The 24,710-nt window shown below is 51.7% G+C and overlaps 1 protein-coding gene across 1 annotated transcript in view; it reads right to left on the reverse strand.

Annotated features, from left to right (window-relative positions):
• Positions 1-218: 218 nt before the first annotated feature.
• The window catches only part of plekhm3 (pleckstrin homology domain containing M3), a 46,331-nt gene continuing 21,839 nt past the window's right edge, over positions 219-24,710 (reverse strand). Inside the window, exons 4-8 of the mRNA XM_088931259.1 lie at positions 22,208-22,353; positions 21,302-21,495; positions 14,376-14,439; positions 6,303-6,460; positions 219-4,716 (exon numbers count right to left, since the gene is read on the reverse strand). Coding sequence (XP_088787385.1) covers positions 4,533-4,716; positions 6,303-6,460; positions 14,376-14,439; positions 21,302-21,495; positions 22,208-22,353 — 746 coding nt within the window. The 3' untranslated portion in view covers positions 219-4,532. The remainder of the gene's footprint in view (positions 4,717-6,302; positions 6,461-14,375; positions 14,440-21,301; positions 21,496-22,207; positions 22,354-24,710) is intronic.

Consider the following 24,710-nt stretch of genomic DNA (forward strand, 5'->3'; position numbering starts at 1 on the left):
GGTTGGAGGTTTTTAAAGCCTCTTGATCCCGAGCCCCTCCCCCAAGCGCTGCTTCAGAGAACTCGCTGGGGCTTAGTCGAGGTTTCAGAACAGCTCTGCGGAGTGCGCGATGCTGACGAAACAATGCAGTGACTGAGATCAGGGGTACATGAACACAGCCTTTATAGCCTGCAAACTGAATTGTAAAGTTAAAAACAATTAAGATAGCAAATCGAAATGATGGTGTTAAGCAATTTATTTGCCTCAGTGGTAAAAAAAGGTTTTTAAACAGTCTACTTGCTCAAGAAATCAGCTGCTACATGTTGTCGACATAACACATAAAATACAGGTCATTCACAGGAACAGGGAAAGCCTTTACTAGAATCCAGCAGCTCTTGAAACGCAAATACAATAAATATTAATAAATAGGAAAGAACACATGAGAAACGCACCAGTTGTGTTCACATTATCTTTAAAACCCCAGAAATGCTAAGTGATTCAAAGTCAGCAGTGCTCAAAACAAGGAGTGAAGCTAGTTCTCCTCCAGAAGACGTATAGTTACCCGTACACCAGACCTGTATTACATGCCTGAGCACCCCCTCACCCACGACTCAAGCTGAAGCACTGAGGGTCCCGGACTGTGTCGTTCTGTCCCAGCAACAGAAGTTTTTACTTTTTTTTTACACTACTTTTTGAAGAGTAGTGTCTGGGCTGCTCCCATCCTGACGCCCAGCCCTCTCCTGCCTGCCTGGTTTACAGGGAAAGCCTGTCCCTCCCCCTGCGTGTGAACAACACAGGGGTGACCCTGCCCTTCCTCCCTCCCTGGCTGGGAGAGAGCCAGGACGCCTGCCTCGGCTTCCCACAACCACCTGCGTGCTCCGAGCCTCACAGCAACGCAACAAACTCCACCCTTGCAGAAAAAGCAAAAGGCAGGGGGGTTATCGACACATGCACCCCAGCCCCCCATCTGGGGAACCCCTCAATTTCTGTTTTTGCATTTGCTCACAAACTGTATGTATCCCTCCGAACACAAAGAATGGTACCATAAATCCCACTGTCCCCCATTAGTTTTCTGGCTTCGTCACAGCTGAATTATTATCGTCAGTGGGAGCACAGCACCTGGTCAGATCCTGGAGGAAGCAGAGCCTCGGGTCCCCTCTCTGTGCCCCATACCCAGCACCCAGATTGGACGTCCCGTAGGCAGAGACTGAGCCAGTTCGGGGCCCCATCTGGGGACACGGTGCAGGCTGTCCCCCTGCCCTTGATCTTGCACGAAGGCAGAAGGCTGGGGAGCCCACAGGGAGAGCCCAGAAAGTCGCGGTACAAAGCGGCACACTCCTCCCCCCCACGCCAGCACAAATATTTACACTGCTTTCAACAAGAACACATGGCTCTCTGCTCCTGTCCAACATGAGTGCCACCTCCTCTAGCTCCGGAGAACCATCGCCACACGTCTCGGTGAGCAAACCAACAAACCACTGCACTCCTCTCCAGCCAGCTGACACGGTTTCTAAGAGGGCCACGTCCTGACCCTGATGAGCAGCTGCCGAGGCTGGGACGGATGCCGAATGTGCACCTTGAAGCTCGCTGGGCAATCGGAAGAACCCGAGCCAGCACTCGTGTGACTCTCTGAACGTGAAATTCCCTTTTGACTGGGAAATGCAGCTGCATCAGTGGGCGGGCTATACTTTCGAGAACCTGTATAGTGGTCATAACTGTCCCTTACTCTTCCAGGATGTGCCAGCAGTGTGTGTGCTGAATACTTGCTCACTGCTTCAGGTTAGGCTTCTTTGGACCAGCTTGGCAAGCGACCTGAGATCCTGCACTGAGAGGCCCTGTTCCTACACCACTCTGTGTTTCCGATAGCCTGGGCATCACCAGGCCGGCAGAGCTGCAGCTGAGACGCAGCACACCGAGACCACGGCCCAAAGCGCAGCACGGCCTGGCCTGGCCCGCGGACTGTCCGTCTGTCTGTCTGTGCACGCGAGAAAGAGAGAGAGAGCGCTGCCGTGGCATCAGGCCTGCCAGGCAGTAGCGATGCCATTGGCTTCGGAGCAGGTGTGGGCAGTGAGGAGGTGTGCAAGGAGTCAGTCCTTTCCAACACCTTCCTCGGCAAAAAGGATTCACACATTGAGTCTTACAGCAATTGATAGACTCCAACAAAAACCAGAGCTTGTCCAATAGGTACTACTTGTCCTTAGTGGTAAAAACAGAAAAGCAGGCGGGCCAGCTGGGTAGGGAACATTGGAACAGGCAAATACAGACTACTCCCCCACCTCTGGGTCTTCTGGGAGACAGGATGACCACACTGAGATACAGGAAACTGCGCCAGGAGACGAGTCAACACCGAGCGGACAGAGAAGGCACCAGGACACGTCAAGCACTCCTGGATCAATACAAATGCACAAGGCCAGTAATGGTTGCATAGGGGAAAGTTAAAACCTCAAGCCTTTCAACAAAATTAATAAAGCACCACACCTCATAGTCATAAAGCACACAGTACATTATTGCCCAAGTTTCAAGTATTTAGAAATAACAACTCAGATGTGTAGCATCTATACAGAGGTGAAGGAGACGGGGAAAGAGCTTCCTCAGGAGACCTCGGCCCTCAGCGCCCTCCCAGTGGGGACAAGCTGAGTCCCGTTCAGCCTCTTTTAGCCCAGACTGAAGCTTTGGTTGCCTGTGTGCCGCTGCTGCTCCTGTCTGGGAGCAGAAAAGGGGTAAGATCAGGAGAGGTGACCCAGACGTCCCAAGTGGGTCCTTAGACACACAATACACCCCAAATCTGGAGTCCAGGAGGCCCTGGGGGTAATCAGAGATAGATTGGGGGTTCCCATGATGCTCTGACAACACACTGCATAAGGCAGACCATCGCTTGTATAAAAGCCAGTTTTCAGTTCTGTTTAAAGTAGCAGAAATGGCATGTTTGATGGACATCTTTGAACCTGCAGGCACCGTTCCTCAGAATTTCATTTTCGATTTCAATTTTTTAATTTCATAAGCACTCTAGTCACAGAACTCTCACCTCAGTTTAAACCAGGAAGGTGGGGATTCCCCCCTCGAGAGCAAAGACTTGACGACAACAACAAGCAGGACAAGAGCCCGGGGGCCCGGGCTAGGACCCAGAAGGCCTCGCCCTGGTTCTGTGGGGCAGGCTCGGCCTGCACACCCCACCTCTGTTTGCACACCCACGTCGCCCCCAGGGGATGTTTCAGAACACGCATTCCAATTTCACCCTCAAACATTGCAACACTGCTACACCTGGAGGCAGCTCCGGTCTGCGGCGCCGACGTCAAGCACTACGGAGCGTGCCCTTATTGAGGAGCGAGCCCCTCCTTCCTGAATGTCATACCATCTTAGCCTATCAGCCAGGTCACACGACAACGCCATGCACACAGGCTAAACCCCCACTCTGCCTTAACCCAGGAGCAGAGCTGCACTGCTTTCCGGCTGCAGCAAATGAAAAAACTGAATAAAGAGGTTTCTGAGCCTGATGGGGGTTGCCCACATGTTGTGAACTCCCTTGCCCGTCAGTGCCATCCCAGCACCCCAGGAGCGCGGTGCTGTGGATGGGTGATGGCATCCAGATGAGATGACAGCCTCCGAGCATCTGCTGAGCAATTCCCCAACTCCGCACCTGGAAAGGGCAACCCAGAATTCCCCCTCGCTGTCTGGAGACCCGGTAATAAGGGGAGTGAAAATGACGATGTCCCTCCTCGATTTCATTTGATCATTAATGGCGAAGGTGAAACAAAACCCAAGGAGGTCCCATGGTTCATCGTGGCCTTGTTGGAGATGGTCAGATGAGCACCTGTCTCTTTAGCACAAAGCATTCTGATCTCCGCCTTGCATCAGCTCTCTGCTCCAGGACTGGTCCATTGCTCTCTGGTTGGCTCACCTCCTCCCAGCGGCTCTGGCACAGACAAGATGTGCTGACCTCCGACCCCAGCAGTGCCCCCGGCCGGCCTCAGAGCCGGGCGTTTTCACTGCTGCTTGTGCTGCGTTCAGGAGTCCATTTGAATACTCTGGGCACCAATTCGGACGGCTCTGGTTTATGGAATCCAATAAAAACTGTCCCGAATTCTAGGAGAGCACCCAGGTGCTGGGCCCGGGGTTTTATCCCAGGCTCGTCAGCTGGCTGCCTCTCGGCCTCCTACAAGTCATGCGGCACTTTCCTTCTCTTTCCCCTTAATTAAAACGCCAGTTCACATCCCTCAGAACTGTTTTTCCCTTTTACGCGTCGCGGTTGTGTTGTGTTGTGTTTGTCACGGCTGATGGATGCCGCAATTTCGAAGATGAAAGGCGCAGAAACCTCCCGGGTAATTTGGTGGCTATTACAGAGTGCACCCCCCTCGGGGGAGGGGAAGCAGGGCGGTGCTGCGTGGGAGGGGTGCCGGGGTGGCTAACACGGGCTCAAGAGCACAGGCGGATCTGGCCAGGCCAGACCGGGGGGTGTGGGGGGATTGTCCAGTGACCCGAACTCCTCCCACACGGCCAGGCCCCAGGCACGCTCACACGCCGCACACACGCTGCTCTCTAGGCTGCCCCCCCCCTCAGGTGTCCTGGAAGGGCAGCTCGAAGCAGCCGAAGGAGTCGCCGCCGGCGCCGCTCTCCTCGGCCTCCCGCTTCCTCCAGAAGGACGGCGGCTTCTTGTGCAGCTCCCGGCGGACGCAGCGCGGGCAGGGCCGGGCCCGCGAGCGGCACTCCACGTGGAAGACCGCGCCGCAGGCCTCGCACCTGCAGGACACGGGGGGGGGGGGGGAGACAGAGAGAGGGGGGCGTCAGTGCGTTTCCAGACACCAGGCACAGGCAGAACAGGCTTCATGTTCTTCTTGACTGGTTTTTATTTCATTCCGCCGCCCAGGGGAGCGGCCAGCCTTCGGGTCACACCGAAAATCGGAGCCCCGAGCTCTAGGCAGGGACCCCAAGACACGTGCAGCTTCAGAAAAGGTGGATCGCTCTTGTCGCGATCCCTGGCTGTCCTGGCTGTCTCGTCAAACCAACACACTGGGCAGAAGTTTGGGTGACTTATTGCCCATCTAGATAATGAAGCTCTCGCCTCCTAAGCTTCATGAGAGTACAGGAGAGTAAAGGCTGCTGCCTCTCCACAGAGCAACTGTACCCACCGTGCTAGACAAGACTGCTCTCGCACTGTTCCCATGAGCCAGCGGTTCCCAACCCAGGTCCTGGTGCCCCACACACCTGCTGGTCTCCATTCCTGCCCACCTTCATGAGATAATTGAGGCCTTCCTCCACCTAAGACGTCGCTACAACTGAATGTTTTACATTTTGACTCTAGTCACCGGTTTGGTGATTTTATTTTGCTTACGAGAAAACAATGGTTAAAGCTCCTACATGTTCAAGAGCTGAGAGCAAACAGTTCCAATTAATCTCGTTATTCGGTCAACGAAGGGTTTGACTGTGTAACCGAGGGCTCGGCTGGAACAAATAAAACCAGCAGGTGTGTGTGGGGGACCAGGACTGGGAACCACTGGCACAAGTCATGGGGCCTCAGGCACAGGAGACATGCCATCACGTTGCCTCTGCACCTGTTTCAGCTCAAGATGAAAACAGCGCACTGAAGTGGCAAAGAGTCACAGCAATCTCGCAGGACAGTAATCTAGTCCTGGCACAGACTCCAAAGATTTGGGTATGGCTATGCAACAGGGAAGAGATTTTTTTTTATTCCTTTTTTACCAAAAAGCGCTGTAAACTGAACACGCAACAGATCACGTTGGAAACCTGCCCTGGAGAAAGTTTGCACAGAAGCACCCAGCTCAGGGTCCCGTCCTCTTGGAGCTCCTGGCCGGCAGCAGCCATAAGCGACATGGTGCCAGAGGCCACCTTGCTCAGCCTGACTCTGCCTGACTCAGATGATAATAGATGTGTCCGTTCCCATGAGATGGTATCGGATGGCTGAGAGAGCTCTGGGCGATGGGCCCTGACACAGGGGGCCACAGCCTGCGGCCGCAGGGGAGTGGCTGTACTCTGTAATTGTTCATCCTCATGGAATGGGGAGACAATCTGGACAGGGGCTCCCAAATGCCAAGAAGGAAACCACTGCTAATTACGCAGAAGCGGGGGCCTGTGTTTCTGTGCAGTGATGACTTTTTAATAGTGGAACTGTTTGTCTGTGGGTTGGTTTGCTTCGGGATGGGTGCGTGTGCGTGAGCACGCACGCGTGCAGTCTGTGCCTATGACTCTGAGCACTGTTTTCACACTGGTGTTTCCTGGTGCACGTGGGGCGTCTCAGGCGAGCAAGTGCATGTTTATCAGGAAAGCAGCCACAGAAGGCAGGAGAAGGAAGGGCACCCCTGGCTTACCGCTTGGTGGCCGCGTTCTGAAAGGGGAAGATGATCTGTCCATTCTGGCAGAGCTCACAGATGAAGCCCTTCTGGCTGCACAGGCTGCAGCTGTACACGTGAGAGCTGGCAAACTTGATCACCTTGGACAGGAAAGGGGCCAGCTTGCCGTCGATCACCTGCAGGGGAACATCAAAGCACGAGGGCGTGAGCAAATCCCAGGTCAATCCGAACACGGAAGCTCGCAGATGTTTACTGGAGGTCAAAAACAAGCAACTTGTGGAAAACAAGAGAAATTGATATGTACCTTGAGATCAACTGATTTTGGAAAGATTTGCTGGAGTTTATTTGGAGCAAAGAAAAAAGAAAAGATCTGAAAGTCATCCATGGATCCTAGCATCATCGGAAACTGCTGGCTCCATTCCCAGCTGAGACCCGAATGAACTGGGAATAGATAACGGAAGTACTGCTGACACCACCCGGAGATTTTCTCCGCAGCGGGGCAAAAAGTGTTTTCTTGTCTTTTACAGAAATACACCGCTTTGAAAACAGGAAGACTGTATCGGGATGCACAGAGGTCACACTGCCCTTCTGAAATCTGCACCTGTAGCTTTTGGAATGGGTGACAGGCAGGTGTGTTGTTTAAAGAGGGCGACGCAAACAGCCAATTCTGTGCACAACATTTTAAAAAGAAAAACTACCCAGAAGCAAAGGGACCTGGGAGAAAAGAGGTGACTGCAGCTGTACACCACCAATTTTGTGGAGCACACTGTGGATTGTGGAGTACGGAAAGATTAAATTCCGGAAGGAGAGAACAGTGCCAGTAACACTTAAAAAACAATATAATAACTTGGACAAGGAGTCTAATCATTAGATTATTCCGGGTCAGGGTTACTTCACACCCTGTTTTGAGCAGATGTTTCACAGTGCGCAGATGTTTCACAGCACAGTGTTGACATGATATTGTCTTATAAAACTGTGCAAACCTCATTTCTGCAGCATTCTCAGAAACAGCTCAGAATCTGTCTGCCCGCACTCTTCGAAACAAAGCGCTTGCTACAAGCTTTAACGGAATCCACAGGAACGCACCCCAAAAACTAATGAAGGCAAATAAGGGCTTTTAGGCTGCTGGAAAAAATAATATGTGAATGCCATTTATTAGCTGTCCAGTTAATCGGCAGGACTTTGAAAAGTGCTGGTCTGAAGAAAGTGCATTGTGGCGATGAATAGGGGAGGAATGGCGATTGTGCTGCGGGCCAGACCTCCCCCAGACTCTCACTGGGGCAATAACAAGAGGCCACACCTGGCACTGGTGCTGCAAACCAATTAAAGAAGCTCTGAGCATTCTTGAGCCTTGAGAAAGAGAGAAAAGGAGAAATAAAGGCAGGGTGGGGGTGGGGGAGAAAGGAGCCCCCACCTTACTCTGAGTGCCGGCGGAGAGGAGAGGCAGTGAAAAGCGCCTCTGTGGCGGCAGGGAGGTTTCCTTCTTGGCCCTGGAGGGGGTGGGGGGGGGGGGTGGCAGGCAGCACGGGCGCACAGGACTCAGAGAAAGTGCCGCTGGGCCGGACTCGGCCGCACACCTGCATTCCCACACGGCACTTGCACACAGAGGCGGAGGGACGCAGAGCGCGAGAGCAGCTCCACAGCGAGAGAGCGAGAGTGACGACTCCTGACCTGGGCACGCTGCACCGGCTCCCTGTGGAACTCAGAGTGGAGTTTAAGGTTCTTCCGCTTACATATAAAGCACTGAGCAGCCTAGCAGCAGCATGTTTCCTTATGGACTAATTGGATGACCACAGTCCAGCATTTCTGAGATGTAATTCTGGCCTTCCGACTCTACTGCAGGTCAGGCTCCTCACACTGAGAGACAGAACCTCCTCACTCTGATGAAGACTAGGCTCCTCACACTGAGAGACAGAACCTCCTCACTCTGATGAAGACCAGGCTCAACACTCTGGGAGACAGAACCTCCTCACTCTGATGAGGACCAGGCTCCACACACTGGGAGACAGAACCTCCTCACTCTGATGAAGACCAGGCTCCTCACACTGAGAGACAGAACCTCCTCACTCTGATGAGGACCAGGCTCCACACACTGGCAGACAGAGCCTCCTCACTCTGATGAAGACTAGGCTCCTCACACTGAGAGACAGAACCTCCTCACTCTGATGAAGACCAGGCTCCACACACTGGGAGACAGAGCCTCCTCACCCTGATGAAGACCAGGCTCCTCACACTGGCAGACAGAGACTCCTCACTCTGATGAAGACCAGGCTCCTCACACTGGGAGACAGAGCCTCCTCACTCTGATGAAGACCAGGCTCAACACTCTGGGAGACAGAGCCTCCTCACTCTGATGAAGACCAGGCTCCACACACTGGGAGACAGAGCCTCCTCACTCTGATGAAGACCAGGCTCCACACACTGGGAGACAGAGCCTCCTCACCCTGATGAAGACCAGGCTCCTCACACTGGCAGACAGAGCCTCCTCACTCTGATGAAGACCAGGCTCCTCATACTGGGAGACAGAGCCTCCTCACTCTGATGAAGACCAGGCTCCACACACTGGGAGACAGAGCCTCCTCACCCTGATGAAGACCAGGCTCCTCACACTGGGAGACAGAGCCTCCTCACTCTGATGAGGACCAGGCTCCTCACACTGGGAGACAGAGCCTCCTCACCCTGATGAAGACCAGGCTCCTCACACTGGGAGACAGAGCCTCCTCACTCTGATGAAGACCAGGCTCCTCACACTGGGAGACAGAGCCTCCTCACTCTGATGAAGACCAGGCTCCACACACTGGGAGACAGTGCCTTTACTTTTGCAGCACCATGATTGTGAAACTCACCACCCTAATACATCAGAGACTCTGCAACTGTGAGCATTTTCAAAACTCAAGTAAATACCCATCATTTCACATTATCGTTCAACATAAAACTGAATTTTACTTGTGGTTTCGTTCGCTACTTTTGCTTTCGACTTGTTTTTATGCACATACTCTAGGACAGTATGTGAAGGCTTTACCATTCTTCTCTGCCAGCCAGCTGTGAAAGCTTAGGGCTAAGCCATGGAGCGGAGAACAGGAACGCACACACTCGGTGGATCCGCCACAGTACAAACTACTGTACAAACAGGCTGGCCAGGAGAGGCCACTGTGCCACCCGGAGCAGGGAGGACCACCCACCACGCGCGCGAAAGGGCACCGAAACTGGGCCGTGCCTGAGCACAATGCCCGTGCTCTCACTGGAGCAGCAGCAGCAGCAAGTGCAGGAGCAAAACAGCGACGGCGTCTAACGACGAAGTAGCTGCTGGCCAGACACTCGGACTCCTGTTCACAGCTGGCAAGGCTGCTCCACTCGTGCAGCATTTGCATCCAAACACAGATGGATTTTTGTGACATGAACTAAAAAGAAAAAAAACTACTCCGTTATATTTCTGCTTTATTCTTTTAGTTTGTTATTTTCACGCTCCCCTAATTTACTGAGGCAGGCAGAAACAGGGCTTTTGTCACTGTCCCAGCAGGGCTGAAGGACAGCACTTGTTCCGGCCCTCTGGAGGGATGAGAAGGAGGTCCCAACCCCTGCAGGACAGCCCTCAACTCCAGCGGTCTCAGTCTGGCAACAATAGACACTATGGGCCCAAAAAACACCTACAGTAAACCCTGGGGATGTCTAGTTAACTAGTCTGAGCTACAAAAAAAAATACTGTAAGAATATACATTCAGGCAAGCTCCAAGGCATGGCTACAGCCCAGAAATCAAAGGCTTGAGTGAGGGCTGATTTATGCAGCCTGTTATAAGTGAAACATAGATTTCCTAACCAGTCCTGGCAGTTGAATATTAGATTAATTAAGCATATCAATAATTTGAGAAGCAAGGACGAACATATTGCGACTCTAAGCTCTGAAACAGGGGTGGAATGATTTATTGTCAGCCAGTGTAGTGCAGGAGACAGAGGGGGGAGTGGGGTGGGATACAACAGCCCGTTACTGGCACAGTGCACAGACAGCTCACACCTTTACAGAATACACTGCCTTGAGAAGGTGCCCATACTGTGGAGAGACCCTATATAATCAACCCTGTCTGAGCCCCCGATGGGCCCGAGCTTTGGCTAACCCAGGGATTAAGACACTCCCCGGTAACATTATGGTTCAGATAACATACGACTAGCAGCTGTAATTAATGTTTATAATCCACATTCTTCAAGCCATTGCCTCTTAAGGCTATAAAAACAAATCAAAACAATGCAACATTTGGTTTGATATAACAGCTCTTGCATATATCCTTTAAAACTATCATCCCTAAGCCTGAACAGCTTTCCAGCTTTTACCATGAATCACACAGGCTGAGAGGGAATCGGGGTGAGAGGTTAAAGAACAGGAGGAGACTAGGGACTGTTCTCCTTCAGAAAGCAGATAATGTCTCTAGAGCTGCTCTTGACCAGAGCTGAGATCTGCAGTCTCTCTCACAGGAAGAGGGGATATTACTAAACTAGCTGCTCCAACTCTCTCAGTACTCTCCCCCTGTTCCAACTCTCTCTATGCTCCTCCAGTACTCTCCCACTGCTCCAACTCTCTCTATGCTCCTCCAGTACTCTCCGTCTGCTCCAACTCTCTATGCTCCTCCAGTACTCTCCCTCTGCTCAAGCTCTCTCTCTATACTCCTCTAGTACTCTCTCTATACACCTCCAGTACTCTCCCCCTACTCCAACTCTCTCTATATCTTCCAGTACTCTCCCCCTGCTCCAACTCTCTCTCTATACTCCTCCAGTACTCTCCCCCTGCTCCAACTCTCTCTCTATACTCCTCCAGTACTCTCCCCCTGCTCCAACTCTCTCTATACTCCTTCAGTACTCTCCCCCTGCTCCAACCCTCTCTATACTCCTCCAGTACTCTCCCTCTGCTCCAACTCTCTCAATGCTCCTCCAGTACTCTCCCTCTGCTCCAACTCTCTTTATACTCCTCCAGTACTCTCCCCCTGCTCCAACCCTCTATACTCCTCCAGTACTCTCCCTCTGCTCCAACTCTCTCTATACTCCTCCAGTACTCTCCCTCTGCTCCAACTCTCTCAATGCTCCTCCAGTACTCTCCCCCTGCTCCAACCCACTCTATACTCCTCCAGTACTCTCCCCCTGCTCCAACCCTCTATACTCCTCCAGTACTCTCCCTCTGCTCCAACTCTCTCTATACTCCTCCAGTACTCTCCCTCTGCTCCAACTCTCTTTATACTCCTCCAGTACTCTCCCCCTGCTCCAACTCTCTCTATATCTTCCAGTACTCTCCCCCTGCTCCAACTCTCTTTATACTCCTCCAGTACTCTCCCCCTGCTCCAACTCTCTCTATATCTTCCAGTACTCTCCCCCTGCTCCAACTCTCTTTATACTCCTCCAGTACTCTCCCCCTGCTCCAACTCTCTCTATATCTTCCAGTACTCTCCCCCTGCTCCAACTCTCTTTATACTCCTCCAGTACTCTCCCCCTGCTCCAACCCTCTCTATACTCCTCCAGTACTCTCCCTCTGCTCCAACTCTCTCAATGCTCCTCCAGTACTCTCCCCCTGCTCCAACCCTCTCTATACTCCTCCAGTACTCTCCCCCTGCTCCAACTCTCTCTATATCTTCCAGTACTCTCCCCCCCAGCTCCAACTCTCTCTCTATACTCCTCCAGTACTCTCCCCCTGCTCCAACTCTCTCTATAATCCTACACATTGCGCTTATTCGGAGAGACGGAACCAAACAACACGTTCAGGCTTAATAACCCCCAAATAGCAGCAACAGCAGGACTGCAATCTGCTGTCTGGTCGTGAAACCAGCCATGTTCTGAAAACGCAAGACAGGCGAGGACCGAAGGACTGCGGACTCTAAAGCAACCGTCACAGAGGCCTTGCAGAGGCGTGACTTCTCTTGGTCTAGCTTCTCATCTCCACGCCAGAGCTGCTGCGGCAGCCGGGCCGCTTGCGACAGGAGCACAGCCCCCCTGTCCTGTCACGTCTTTGTTGTTAAACACTTAATCCAGTAAACCCGCTGTTTAACACCCAGTACTTTACACTTCCCTCCCCTCTCTTAACTCCAGTCCTAATGTGCTCACGTCCATTAAACTGCTCAGAAAGGCCACGGATTAAACAGATAAAGGGAAGGTTAGCTGTGTTTTGATAACGACCTCCCTCTGACAGGATTACCAGCCTGAGGCATGCCTGTGTGCGAGTGTGTCAGAGAGAGAGAGAGAGAGCGAATGTATTCAGGGATGCAATGCATCTGCTTTTTGAAGCATCTCTCTGCGAGTATGTGAAGTTGCCGCATAGGTCTGTCAGAAGTTGAATTCCCCCCTTTTCATCAGGCAGTGGCTGTTGTTTTTTCTTTTCTGGGGGCGAGTTGGCAAGTCTGAAGTGCAACTGTCAAGGGACCTCTCAGTTCACAAGATCAATCATTCACCTCTGTTTCACCAAAGCACTGTTCATTCTGGAGCATTCACATACAAAATTCAACTAAATACTCACACCTTCCAAAGATCTAAAATTACAATAGCCTTGGGCACGCTGAAGACAAGAAGAGCCGAGACTGCTCAAGCTGCTATTGGATCTCAGAGCACTTCATGATGGGAGGGGCCCTCGTCATCCAGCAGCAGCCATTCTGCACCAGCTACACAGCAGATCAGTTGGAGGAGTGAGGAATGGTACAAGCCCAGAGTGCAATCTGGCCAGGACACCGAGGTTGACATCCCTATTCATTCAAAAAGTGCCAGGGGATCTTTAATGGCTGGGGACAGAGGTTTAAGGCACCCATCTCACAGCAGTGTCCCTGAATGCCACACGGAGGCAGCGGTTTAGAAAAGGGCTCTGGTCCAAAAGGAAGAGTATCAACTACTGGTCCACCAAGAACACTTGCAAGGAAACCTGCAACACAGATGTTTCTTGGAGGTCCCAATACGGAGCAGGCCCAGGACTGCTGAGCTGCCAAGATCGGCCACGATCAGGCAAGCAGGTGCCAATACTGCTACCAATATCTTGACCGATGACCGATATCGGTGAATGACCTGATGCATGGCTGCCCAAGGCCTCTTTACCATTCAGAAACGTACTGATTTCAAGCCCCATCAGGTCAGGGCAGAGCACGCAACTCGGGGATAAAGTCCCAAATATTAGCATTTCTTATTCTACCTTCGTGTAGGACACCACGATGAGACACGTAGAGATCAGCCCTATTCTGATGGACCGCCTGAGCTGAGAGACCATGAAACGATGGCACTGAGCAGGGAAGGGAGTGGAGAGGACGCAGCCGGGTCCCTGAAGCTAGCCCCCTCTTGCATCACGCCGGCCAGTGGCGCAAAACGGTCACATAGCTCCACTTAAATCACAGGGGCAAGGAAGAATGAAGAACTGTGGGAAGCCGGTCAATTTGGCTGCACTCGGGAGCGCTCATTTTAATACTGCACGGCGCTCTGCGGACAGAGACGGATTTACGTAAGCAAGTGTTGTGGCAGCTTCTGGAGTCCTGGCAGAGGGGCGATGAATGAGGAGCTGTCACGCTTTGTTTTCTGCCCGGCGAGCCTGAATGCGCGTAATTAGTGGCCAGGCTGGGGAAGAGGAGAGTGAATGGTGAGGGAAGGAGGGGGGGAGACACCCCCCCCACCCCCTCCTACTGGGACAGGTCTGTGTGGGTCAGCAGCAGGGCAGGGGAGCAGGAAACGGAGAGAGAGAGAAAGAGAAGGCATGAGAGACAGAGAGGGGATACTGGGGGGAGAGCGTGAGCAGCAGACCGGGTAAAGACAAGAGATGAGAGAGTCATGCAACAGGTACGCGCCGTTTCTTTAGCGGTTGCGTTGTGTTCCGAGCAGGCTCCTGAAACGTTTCTGCCGAGAAAACAATTTTTTTTTATAAAGAGTGCTTTTGTGCTCAGTTGTTTTGGATGAACCACTGGAAGCACCAGTGATAATGACTTGTACATAATGACTGTGATTACAAAAGGGAAGAACCTCCAGAGCTCTTCGGTGCCTTAGGTAACTTGATCGCAGAAGCACCAGGAACGCAGCGTAACTGAGGCATGAGCCAGTCCCCTGGGCAGGCAGACCGAGAACAGCACCTGTGGCCGGGTGTCTTACCTGTTGCAGGTCCGCCAGTGAATACAGGTGAATGTGCTGGAGAAGATACTCCCTAGGGAAAATCCTGGAAGAGACCAGACAAATGTCAGGCTTGGGAAGGAAGGGAACAGTCCTACGCACACAAAGGACTGACGTGCTTTATTGTGTTAAGGCAGGGGTGCCAGTCTCACTTCCTGACTGGCCTAACGCCTGCTTCTTCCAACCTGAATAGTAATAAAACAGCCAAACTAATCATTTTCAGACATATGCAGGAAGCTACTTAAGGTCTTCTACAGTTAATTAACTGTACCTTAACGAAGTGAGTGTTTTGAGTAAAACCACATAGCAAAGTTACGGTATATATTACCATAATGCAGTCAATTAGATCATTAGAACCGACAGCCTGTTTAAAGGTTTTCGTAGTGTATGGATAGCAAAACAACAAAGCACTTCAAATTCCAAGTGTTGCTCATGTTAAACAACTGACACTATAGCGTACAGGAACTCTAAGCTCACAGAAGAAACCGGCAACTCAACACCAACAAGGGCCCATTTCTGTGCGGGTGTGATCTGACAAGCCCCGTGGTTCATTGCTGATGGTGTTGTGTGGCCATCTTAAAAAAAAAAAACATCCTGGGCCTGCAGACCGTACGACATTTAACAAGAAGTCAAAGCGTCTTGCGGTCGATGCTTCGGATATTGATCAGCCACTGGAAACTTGGGCACATGATGCCGAGGTCATCTCCAGCATCAGTTAAGTTTTAGGTTTTACTTGCAGCATGCATCTGCTACCAGCTACAAATCAGATGACAGAGCCGGAGCAGTCTCGGATACCGGCTCTAGACCGGCGAGGCGGCTCGGACTGGGTCACGCGTTCTGCTCCCCCTGGAAGTCCGACACCAGAACTGGAGCAGTCTCGGATACCGGCTCTAGACCGGCGAGGCGGCTCGGACCGGGTCACGCGTTCTGCTCCCCCTGGAAGTCCGACACCAGAACCGGAGCACTCTCGGATACCACGGGTGCTCGAACTAGATGGCGTGCAGCTGCAAGAGCAACGGACTGGGTATTATCTTCTCCACGAAGGCTTCATGCAGCCCCCCCCCACCCCCCCATTTGGACGAGGCGATGCTGCGCCACCGCTCTCCGGCTCTCCGCTGTAACGCACACGCCGCGACCCAGCTGCATCCCGGCAGGTAACCACGGCAACCGCCGGGCCAAAATTGCCTTTGAAAATGAGGGTTAATTTAATTTAATCAAAAAAAGTCTGCGAAATAGGCGTTTAAAAGCACTCTCCCTCATTAGTGTTAAGGGTGAAGTAGGGGTAGCTTTTCTGTAGTAGCCTGCCTCTCCGGCTGATAAAGCACCCTTCACAGTCCAGCCTGAGTTTCACCTCCACAGACCTCACCAGGGAACACAGACCCACGTCTGAAACCATAAGCTTGCCGGTCTCCACGCGAGAGGAAGAGGAGTTCACGGTCCCTCGCGGCAGTGAGAACCAACCAGTTCCTGTCCGGCCCCGGAGGCCTGGGACAGGTCAGAGCGAGGGGGCCAGGTGTGGGCACCCCTGAAAAAACTAACATGGGAATCAATGGGACTTGGAAACATATTCCCATGTTGTCAAGATTAACGTCAATTTTTTTATGTTAAATTCACCTTAAAATATCTCTGATTGAACTTCGTGAATGCCTACATTGTTTTTAAGTTCATGTAAAGCACATGAAATGCTTTCCTGTGTTCCAGAACCCATTCTATTTTCATTTACTCTTCAGATGGGAAAACCTCTCCACCTCGGAGGCTTAGAGCCGGCCCTACAGGACTACTCTTCTTTCCGCACGGATGTGCAGGACGTACAGTAGTGGAGGATCTGTTATTAGCGCTTACGGCCACCAGGGCTCCTCCCCACCCCCAACATTTAATCATACGCGACTACGCAGCAATTGAATATTAAGGCACATCAAATAAAGCATCGGCACATTTTTAGGCTGAGAGTTTGAGTGGTGGGTTTTCTAGACGGAATGACGACCCTGTGAACTGGGGCCTTCCTTGCTGTCCTCAGGGAAACTGGACGGGGATCAGGACAGAAAGGCCCTTTCTCTCGTCTCCGGCTCTCTGGGAAACCGCAGCCAGGCTGGCAGAGGCCGGCTGCCCCCCCTGTAGCCACCGAGGGGTGGCACAGGAACCAACTGGAACGAGCTGCACACGGGCAACTAAAAATAAAGCAAAACGCAAAATCGACTTCCTCTCGTTTCCTGTAGACTGCTGCGCTGACGCGCCTGTACACAGCACAGCGAAGGCGGCTGTCTTCGTTCGAGCACCATCTCCTATTTATCAAGAGCTGGGGGGAGAAGGGGGGGGGGCATCAAGCTCTGTTTGCCTTGGCAATGAACTGCCTTTGGCTCAACGGCTGGAGCCCAGCCCTTGATTGCTTTATTGTGACCGTTAGAAGCTGGGGATGGCAAGACTCCAACACACAGGCACACATGTGGTGTATTCAAAGTCCAGCCCTGGCACTCATTAGCCAGGCCCTAATGAGACGAGCAGAACTTTATTACAGATTAATTTGACAAGTGCTGACACAGACAGCGCGGCAAAAACAAAGTGGATTTCTTTATCTGAGATGCATAGGCAAATTAGGCAATTAGGAATTAGGAATTTAACAAAAGCTCATAGCTTCAAATACAAACACACACTGAGCTGCAAGACCAAAGTGTTCTGACAGACAGACAACACTGAACTGAAAAGTTTCCTCCAATCGTTACGATAAGGATGCTGTGTAGTCCCTGTGCAGTTCTGTGCCCCAGAAGAGCCAGTCCTTTTCCAACACTTGCTCAGTCTTTCGCAGGCTCTCATCTCCAGTGCTCGTGGTCAGTTCTACTTCAGAGCAGCCCACTGCCTCTCCAGAGTCCCCACCCTGGCTGTTTCCCTGCCCCCAGTCATCTCAGGAGCTAGCCCAGCGCTGGACTGACAGGGCCACTACTCACAGCTCGAGCTCTGCAGTCTCTTGCTCCAGTTCTCCTAGAATGCAATGAGCACAGCTCTCCCTGCCCTGGCCTGGATTCGAGCCCCGATGCTCAAAGGGCTGGGAGGAGGCACAGCGCTGGTTCCTAGACCACGGACAACTCCGCTACACCAACAGACCGCAGTGCAGAGTCCTGCACTGTCTAGATTTCAGGAGGAGTTTCACGCCCGTAACTCTAACTCGCTCAGCACACTGATCCCTGTTACATAAACACTCGGAACCCGGCTAAAATTCCTAAACTGTGCCAAACACAAAAACATTCCCTCCCAAGATCTGGAATTTCAGCCTTTTGGATATTAAGGACCTTTGATATTAAGTTTTCTTTCTTTCTTGCAGACTATGCATGGACGACAAACTACGCGGCCTTTCGTATGTCTTGTTAAGCTCCAGGGGCTGGTAACCACACCAAGCTATTTCAAGAGGCGCTGGCAGCGCAGCCACTGTGAAAGTGCACACGTGCTGCTGGAGCTGTGCTGCCCGTCTGACTGGCTGCGAGGGTGCAGATGAAAGAGGGGTATGTGTGCTGCTGTGCACTGCCAGGCACTCAGCCCAGAGCCCCGGCACTGGAGCCCTGCCCCGACGCAGCAGGATTCTCCAGGCGCTCAGCACAGCGATTATAGATCATGCTGGCTGAGGGCTGCTCTGACAGCTACACTAACACTCACACTGTGCTGCACTGATCGCCAGATGACCCCGCTCTTGCAAAGTGTAAATATACTCAGCCATGATCAAGAAATCAGGATCAGTGCATGGACTGATTTCATGCTGGATTAATAGGAAGGGTAATATTTTAGCGACCTAACAATCATTAATTGTTTACTGTTTGAAGCATACAGACAGCATTAGTCCTTATTTTGTAATGGCTGGAGAGTAAATACTAACTTGCGCATTTTTCCAGAGGGATTGGCATGAGTGTAATAAAACTAAATCCACTGCTTCACTGATAACGTGGCACTGATAAGGCAGCTGTATGAGCTTGAAATAGATATGAGGCATTTTTGCAAAGTTTTTCTGCAAATGGCAACATCAAGAGACTTTGCAAAACATTTCTGTTGTGCAGGATTTTATTTCACAAGCTACGATGCCAAAAGCTTTTAATGATGCCTGTTGTTTACATGCTGTTTCTGCAAATCCAAAACTCTCCCAGGTGAAAGTCTAAATTAGAAATGACACCAGGAACACAGCACGCCACAGGCCTACAGTGTGAGTCTGATGGTTAATGTGTTCTTAAGCACTGAAAGCAGAGGTCAGACTAGGAGTTGTACGTACTGGTAGAGAGACCTGCCACCTGTGGGAAGGGGTGATCAAGCATTCAGAGGCAATGCACGAACTTCGGGCTACACAACAGCTTCTAGGGGATATTAGAGACCCCAACTGTGGCTCAGTTTCTCTCTAATTTTCCTGTGGCTTTTTGTAAGATTTAATCTTATCAGGCTGCACAATAAAGTATTTTGGGATATGGGTAATAAAGGTTAAATGTTATACAGGGGTACAGATTACAGCCGTATTGCAGAGAAGAGCCCCCATCATCCCGAATAATATACCTGCATAGACAAACTAGCTCATTTGATTGATCAGTATCGTTAGTATATATTAAAAGCAATGGGAAAATCAACATACGAACAGACTTCACCAAAATTAATGTGTACTCCAGTAGGTCCCAATGTTGAAAAAATCCTTTCAAATGATTATTAAAAAAAACTGGCACAGCAGTAAGCACTTATTTAATCTCTTGTTCACCAACAGGTACAACCGCACTGCCCTGCTATCAATCGTTCGGATTTCTTCGTGACAAAGTGTAATAAGAGCTGCTCTCCCAGCACGAGGTAGTAATGTACAGAAATAGGAACATCATGTAGAAGGACTCTGCTTTAGCGGGTCCATAGCACAAAAGAAGTGCAGAGACAAGGAATTTTCTGCTCAAAAGGGAGAGAGGAAAATAAGGGTGACTCTCTTACACTTACTCGCAGCATGCTCCTGTCGCACTGTGATGACAGGTTTGATCTAAACCAGCGGGTCGAACTCTGAGCTCTGTAAACCCATCACGCAATGCAACAGCATCAGTGCCACTCTCGCGCCCCTGTCAAGTTAACTCTGCAGTTTTTACATGGTGGTAACGTTGATTCAGGTAAGCAGACTTCACAATAGAGTCCTCAGCAATGTACTCAATCACGGGTCCAAGTTAAGTGAGAAGCTCCCACTGTATTAATTCCAGCAAAACTGAACAGTCCATTTCTACCACATGATCTCTGAAGTAGAAGTAGAGTAACAGCCGTCTTCAGAAGCATCAGTTTCAGATGCGGCAGGGTACGCAGTGCCAAGCTGCCAGACGTGTGTGTTTGTGCCTGCTCCTTTCTGTGCTTGGTGTTTTCCCCCCCAGAGCTATACTGTGTGCCAGCTGTGTGAGCAACAGTATTGTGTTTCACTTAGCAGCTGGCCAAGATGCAAACCTAAAGCCAGTAGAAGCACATAAAGACCTCAGTCCAGTTTTAATATCTCCCCCTTCCCCTTCCCCATCCTCATCCTCACCCCCCACCCCGTACTGCCTTACTGTCCCTCTGTTATTCTCTCTCCGCTCCGACACGGCCCCTCCTCGCCTCACAAGCCAACAGACGGCAGCCCTCCCTCTCCTGCCTTTCATCTTTAAAATAAGACATCCTGTCTGCGTCACCAGGTTTCCCCATTTAGGAACAATCGAAGCCGGGCAGAGTGGGAGGCTGTGCGCCGCGGAGACGCTCGGCGGACCGAGTGGTCCTTAGTGGGGCGCGTCGCCCACCGACACAGCCTAAATGGGGACGGGAGCAGAAGAAGGTTTCAGATGAGCCCATTAGAGCCATCTGACAGCGACTACCTTAATGGCGCTGGAAGCTGATGAAGACGATTTTATTGAGTGCTGCCAATGACTCAGCACCTGCAGGACGGCGGGGAGCATGTTCCGAATGCCCACAACAGCGCGATTTAAACGTGAGGTGTCGTGAATAATACATCGGGTCCCAGTTAACGTTAATAATAATCACTTCAGCGCGGAATTGCCGTTCCATGTTCGTAGGGAGCAAAGGCGATCTAACGCGCGCTTTCCGAAGCGACTCCAGCGACGCGCCGTTCCTGCAGTCTCTCTCAAACAGAGGAGACCGTTCCGCCATGAGGCAGGCCACCCGCGGGATGAGCACGAGAAGAAACGGCCGGACTGTCTGGGCAAAAACCTTCAGACAGAAACAATGGCGGCTACCGTCACTTCCGCTTAGCCAGCAGACCGACGGAGTGAGCTGAGTGCTTCAGAGCCCTCAGCAGATGATCGTGCCTCCGCTCTCCCCACGCCCCGCCCGGGGCAGCAGCTCCTACATGCCGTACGGCTCTCTTCAACGCCCTACCTGCTGGAGACCATAGGAAGATGGGAGGTCTGCTAAGTAAACAGACTGGGCAGTGTGGAACAAAACCCAGAATCTCTGTGGCCCCTGAAAGCTGGACGTCTGACACCTTCTGCGTTTAGAGCTCCTTTCGTTCCCATGCTAACAGCTGTCTGGAGCAGGCAGAAGGACGGGCGACACTAGCTGCCCAGCTGCCTGCGTGGTGCTGAAGCTTCTCCATATCTGGTTTACGAGGGCGGCACACGGGGTTTTCCCTTAACCTGAGCGGGCCGTTCAGACAAAGCCTGCTGCGAATCATAAGGAGCCGTGAGGAACCTTGCACGAGTGCTCTGAAAGTCTGGCGTGCTGTCCAACAGACAGCTGCTGAATTGCAACCTCATAGTCAAAACAACCATCAGCTAATAAGGATCCTGCACTGGAAGGGTCTGAAATTCAGTGTTATTGCTTTAACCATCCATGGGCCTTTCTAGAGAAAGAGAGCAGGAGTGAACGCAGCTCAGGGGCACGTATCTGAACACGGCCTCTCCCTCACCTCCCCCCCCCCCCCCACCGTGACTCACCGGCGTCGCAGGTCCTCGGCCACGGTGGCGCGGCAGCTGAACAGGTACGCGCGCAGAGACTGCAGCTGCTGGCGGAGGCGCAGCACGGCAGCCAGCGGCTCACAGTGCTCGTACAGGCACGGGTTCAGCTGCTGGATGTCCAGCAGGGGCTCCTCGTACACAAACTCCAGGAACTCCTTGGCTTGCTTAGACACCTGGGGCAAGGACAGAGGGATCATCACTGTGACAGACAGTGACGCTGGGTGAGAGAGGGGTTTGGGATCATCACTGTGACAGACAGCGACGCTGGGTGAGAGAGGGGTTTGGGATCATCACTGTGACAGACAGTGACGCTGGGTGAGAGAGGGGTTTGGGATCATCACTGTGACAGACAGTGACGCTGGGTGAGAGAGGGGTTTGGGATCATCACTGTGACAGACAGTGACGCTGGGTGAGAGAGGGGTTTGGCATCATCACTGTGACAGACAGTGACGCTGGGTGAGAGAGGGGTTTGGCATCATCACTGTAATAGACAGCGACGCTGGGCGAGAGAGGGGTTTGGGATCATCACTGTGACAGACAGTGACGCTGGGTGAGAGAGGGGTTTGGCATCATCACTGTGACAGACAGCGACACTGGGCGAGAGAGGGGTTTGGGATCATCACTGTGACAGACAGTGATGCTGGGTGAGAGAGGGGTTTGGGATCATCACTGTGACAGACATTGACGCTGGGTGAGAGAGGGGTTTGGGATCATAACTGTGACAGACAGAGTTCTCCAGTACCAGATGGATTGATTGGATGGACACAAGCTCAGGGTTTATGAACAGCTTCAGAAGAACATCATGTGCCCCACAAAGTCCAGTCCCTTTTCAGTGGGGGGGGGGGGGGGGGGGGGGGAGGCAGGAGGCAGAGGGACTGTGTGTACCTTGTGTTTGCTGGTGTCCCAGTTGTGCAGCAGCCGGGCAGGGATGAGGAAGAGGCTGTCCTCATGGCAGCTCTGGCAGTAGTACCAGCCGCTGTAGTAGCACACCTTGGCCTTCCCTCGAGACAGGCCCACAGGTCTCTGGCATCCTGCAACACACACCCCCAACACATCAGCAGCTGGAGCTAATGGCAAATGCAGACATGCAAAGAAGAGACCCATTATGATCAAAACCTTTGATCTTGATTTTCTGAAAGACCAGTTTATAGCACAAAACACCTAGACCGCCACTGGATTGTCAGAACCTTTGTGGGAATGGGTCTGCCCATCTCTCCACACAGTATCAGAAAGCCACTAAACTCCTGGGAAGGGTCTCAGGATTCCAGAGCCGATCCTGGAGGCAGAGGGCACAAGGCAGGGCTACAACCCAGGATGAGATGCCAGTTCAGTGCGGGGCTCTCCCATACAAGCACAAATGTAGAGGTGCCTATGAACCCAGCCAGCGTGCCTTTGGAAGGTGGAAGGAATCCCAATGCCAACATGGGGTGAACACGCATACTGCACACAGAGTGTACATCATCAACACACAGAGGGTGCCTGAATCGAACACAAGAATCAAGTCCTGAGAGGCAGCAGAGCTAACTGCATGGAATAAGAACACCCGGTAACAGATAATGCATCATTTTAATACGGAAAACTGAAGATTCAGATTACATTTGATTAAAAAAAAAGCTCTTCAAACCAGAACAGGCTAAACATGAGCTAGAATGAACATACACAGTATGTCATTACCAGCTTCTCTTTGTAAATTTATCAGTGTGTCATAAAGCATTAAAGCACAGGACTTGGTCTCTAAAGAACCCCCTTAATATTTGACAAGAAGGTGGGATTTACCCATTATGCTTATTTTCCCCTGCCTAGTTATATATCCATATCCTGAAACACCACAGTTGACAGACACAGTTGACAAATTCTACACAAAATTCAAAAAGCTTCCAGATAGAGGATCCCATTTGCTCTGAAGCAGCCTCCAGGTTAGGCTTCTGTAAGAAGCCCAGAGAGTCTCTACAAACACAAAGCCGTTTCTGAAGTGCTCCTCTGACGTGGCAGCACTGTCCCTTTCCGGAAAAAGCAGCAGGTTCATTACACAAGCCTGCCGTTGTCAATGCGCAGAAACAGGAGCACGGCACATCACTAAAACCCAACAAAGCAAACATACCACTGAGCGCAGCACAGCTCCTTATCTGTGAAACCTGACAGAACTCTCTCGAAGCGCCACTTAGAATAAGTACCCGCGCACGACGGATCAAAACAGACTTCGACACTCGGGCCTCCCCTCGTATTATGTAACGTCTTAAAACTTCACAGCAGTGGAACAGATCAGGGCTGGATAAAAAGCTTCAGAACGCAGTATCTACACCCTTTGCAGATCATTATCAGAAAATGAACGTCAACTGGAAGGACAGAAACAGTCATATGCAGAAACACAGCAGTACAACCACATGGGCTGCCCTCGCAGTAGGGATGTCCACTCTCTAAGGTGTCCAGGGTGCGTCCATGAGTGGACGGCCATACTGGAAGGTAGTCCATTCAGACGGCTCCTTGTGATCTTCAGAACCCAGTAGAGAAGGAATCATTAGAGACAGTAGCCAAGACAGCTGCTTATGGTTCCTCTTAAATTCAATTCAATCCTTGTCCTCAGCATTCAATACCTAGCAAATATTACTGGTATCTTGGAATCACAAACAGATAGAGACCTATGGAGAGCCCTAAATGGACCAATCGTGTTCCTCATGTTCAAGTCTCAAGCTGATGAGGGTTCAAAGAGATTCAGAAAACCTGCGTGCTGCTGATCTTCAAGGTGTGGAGCTGGGAATAATCAAATCAGGCAAGCAGCAATACACTGGATTACTCTGTTCTTTACTGACATTCCTTTTTGTGCACGCTAGACGTCAGAAATAAAGTAGATCATACACTGGGCTTTTGTGACACTTCCTACGCCCAAGAAACTTTCAATACACATGTGCGAGCCTCCCGAGATTCGTCATCCCCAGGGTTAGAAAACAACGACTCTCGTCTCCTGAATGCTTACTGCTGTTCAGAACCGTCGCCTAGCAGCGAAAGGGAACGTATGAAACGAGGCGTTTTCCCAACATCGGCACTCAAAACGGTTTTACACGCGTAGCTGAGAACGCAGCGGTCTCCGAGGATGTAGCGTCAACGTATCTCTACAGCGCGAGGACAGAGAGTGCCAAGAGCAGCACAGCCTCAGCAGGGGCTGCTGGGAATGGGGGTCATCAGCAGCAGCCGAAGGAGGGCTGCTGGGAAAGGAAGTGATCGACAGCAGCCGAAGGAGGGCTGTGCATCTCCCAGCCGTGGCAGAGCTGCGTGAAGACCGCCCTGTAAACGGGAGAGCCCTCGCCCGGGCCTGCTCGCTCCTCTCGGACATGGCCTGAAAAGCAGCTAGACCAGGCAGAGGGTGGGAAAGACAGAAGGAGTGTGTTGC

Source organism: Atractosteus spatula, chromosome 13, assembly GCF_055471065.1.
Source record: "Atractosteus spatula isolate fAtrSpa1 chromosome 13, fAtrSpa1.hap1, whole genome shotgun sequence".
NCBI lineage: Eukaryota > Metazoa > Chordata > Actinopteri > Semionotiformes > Lepisosteidae > Atractosteus > Atractosteus spatula.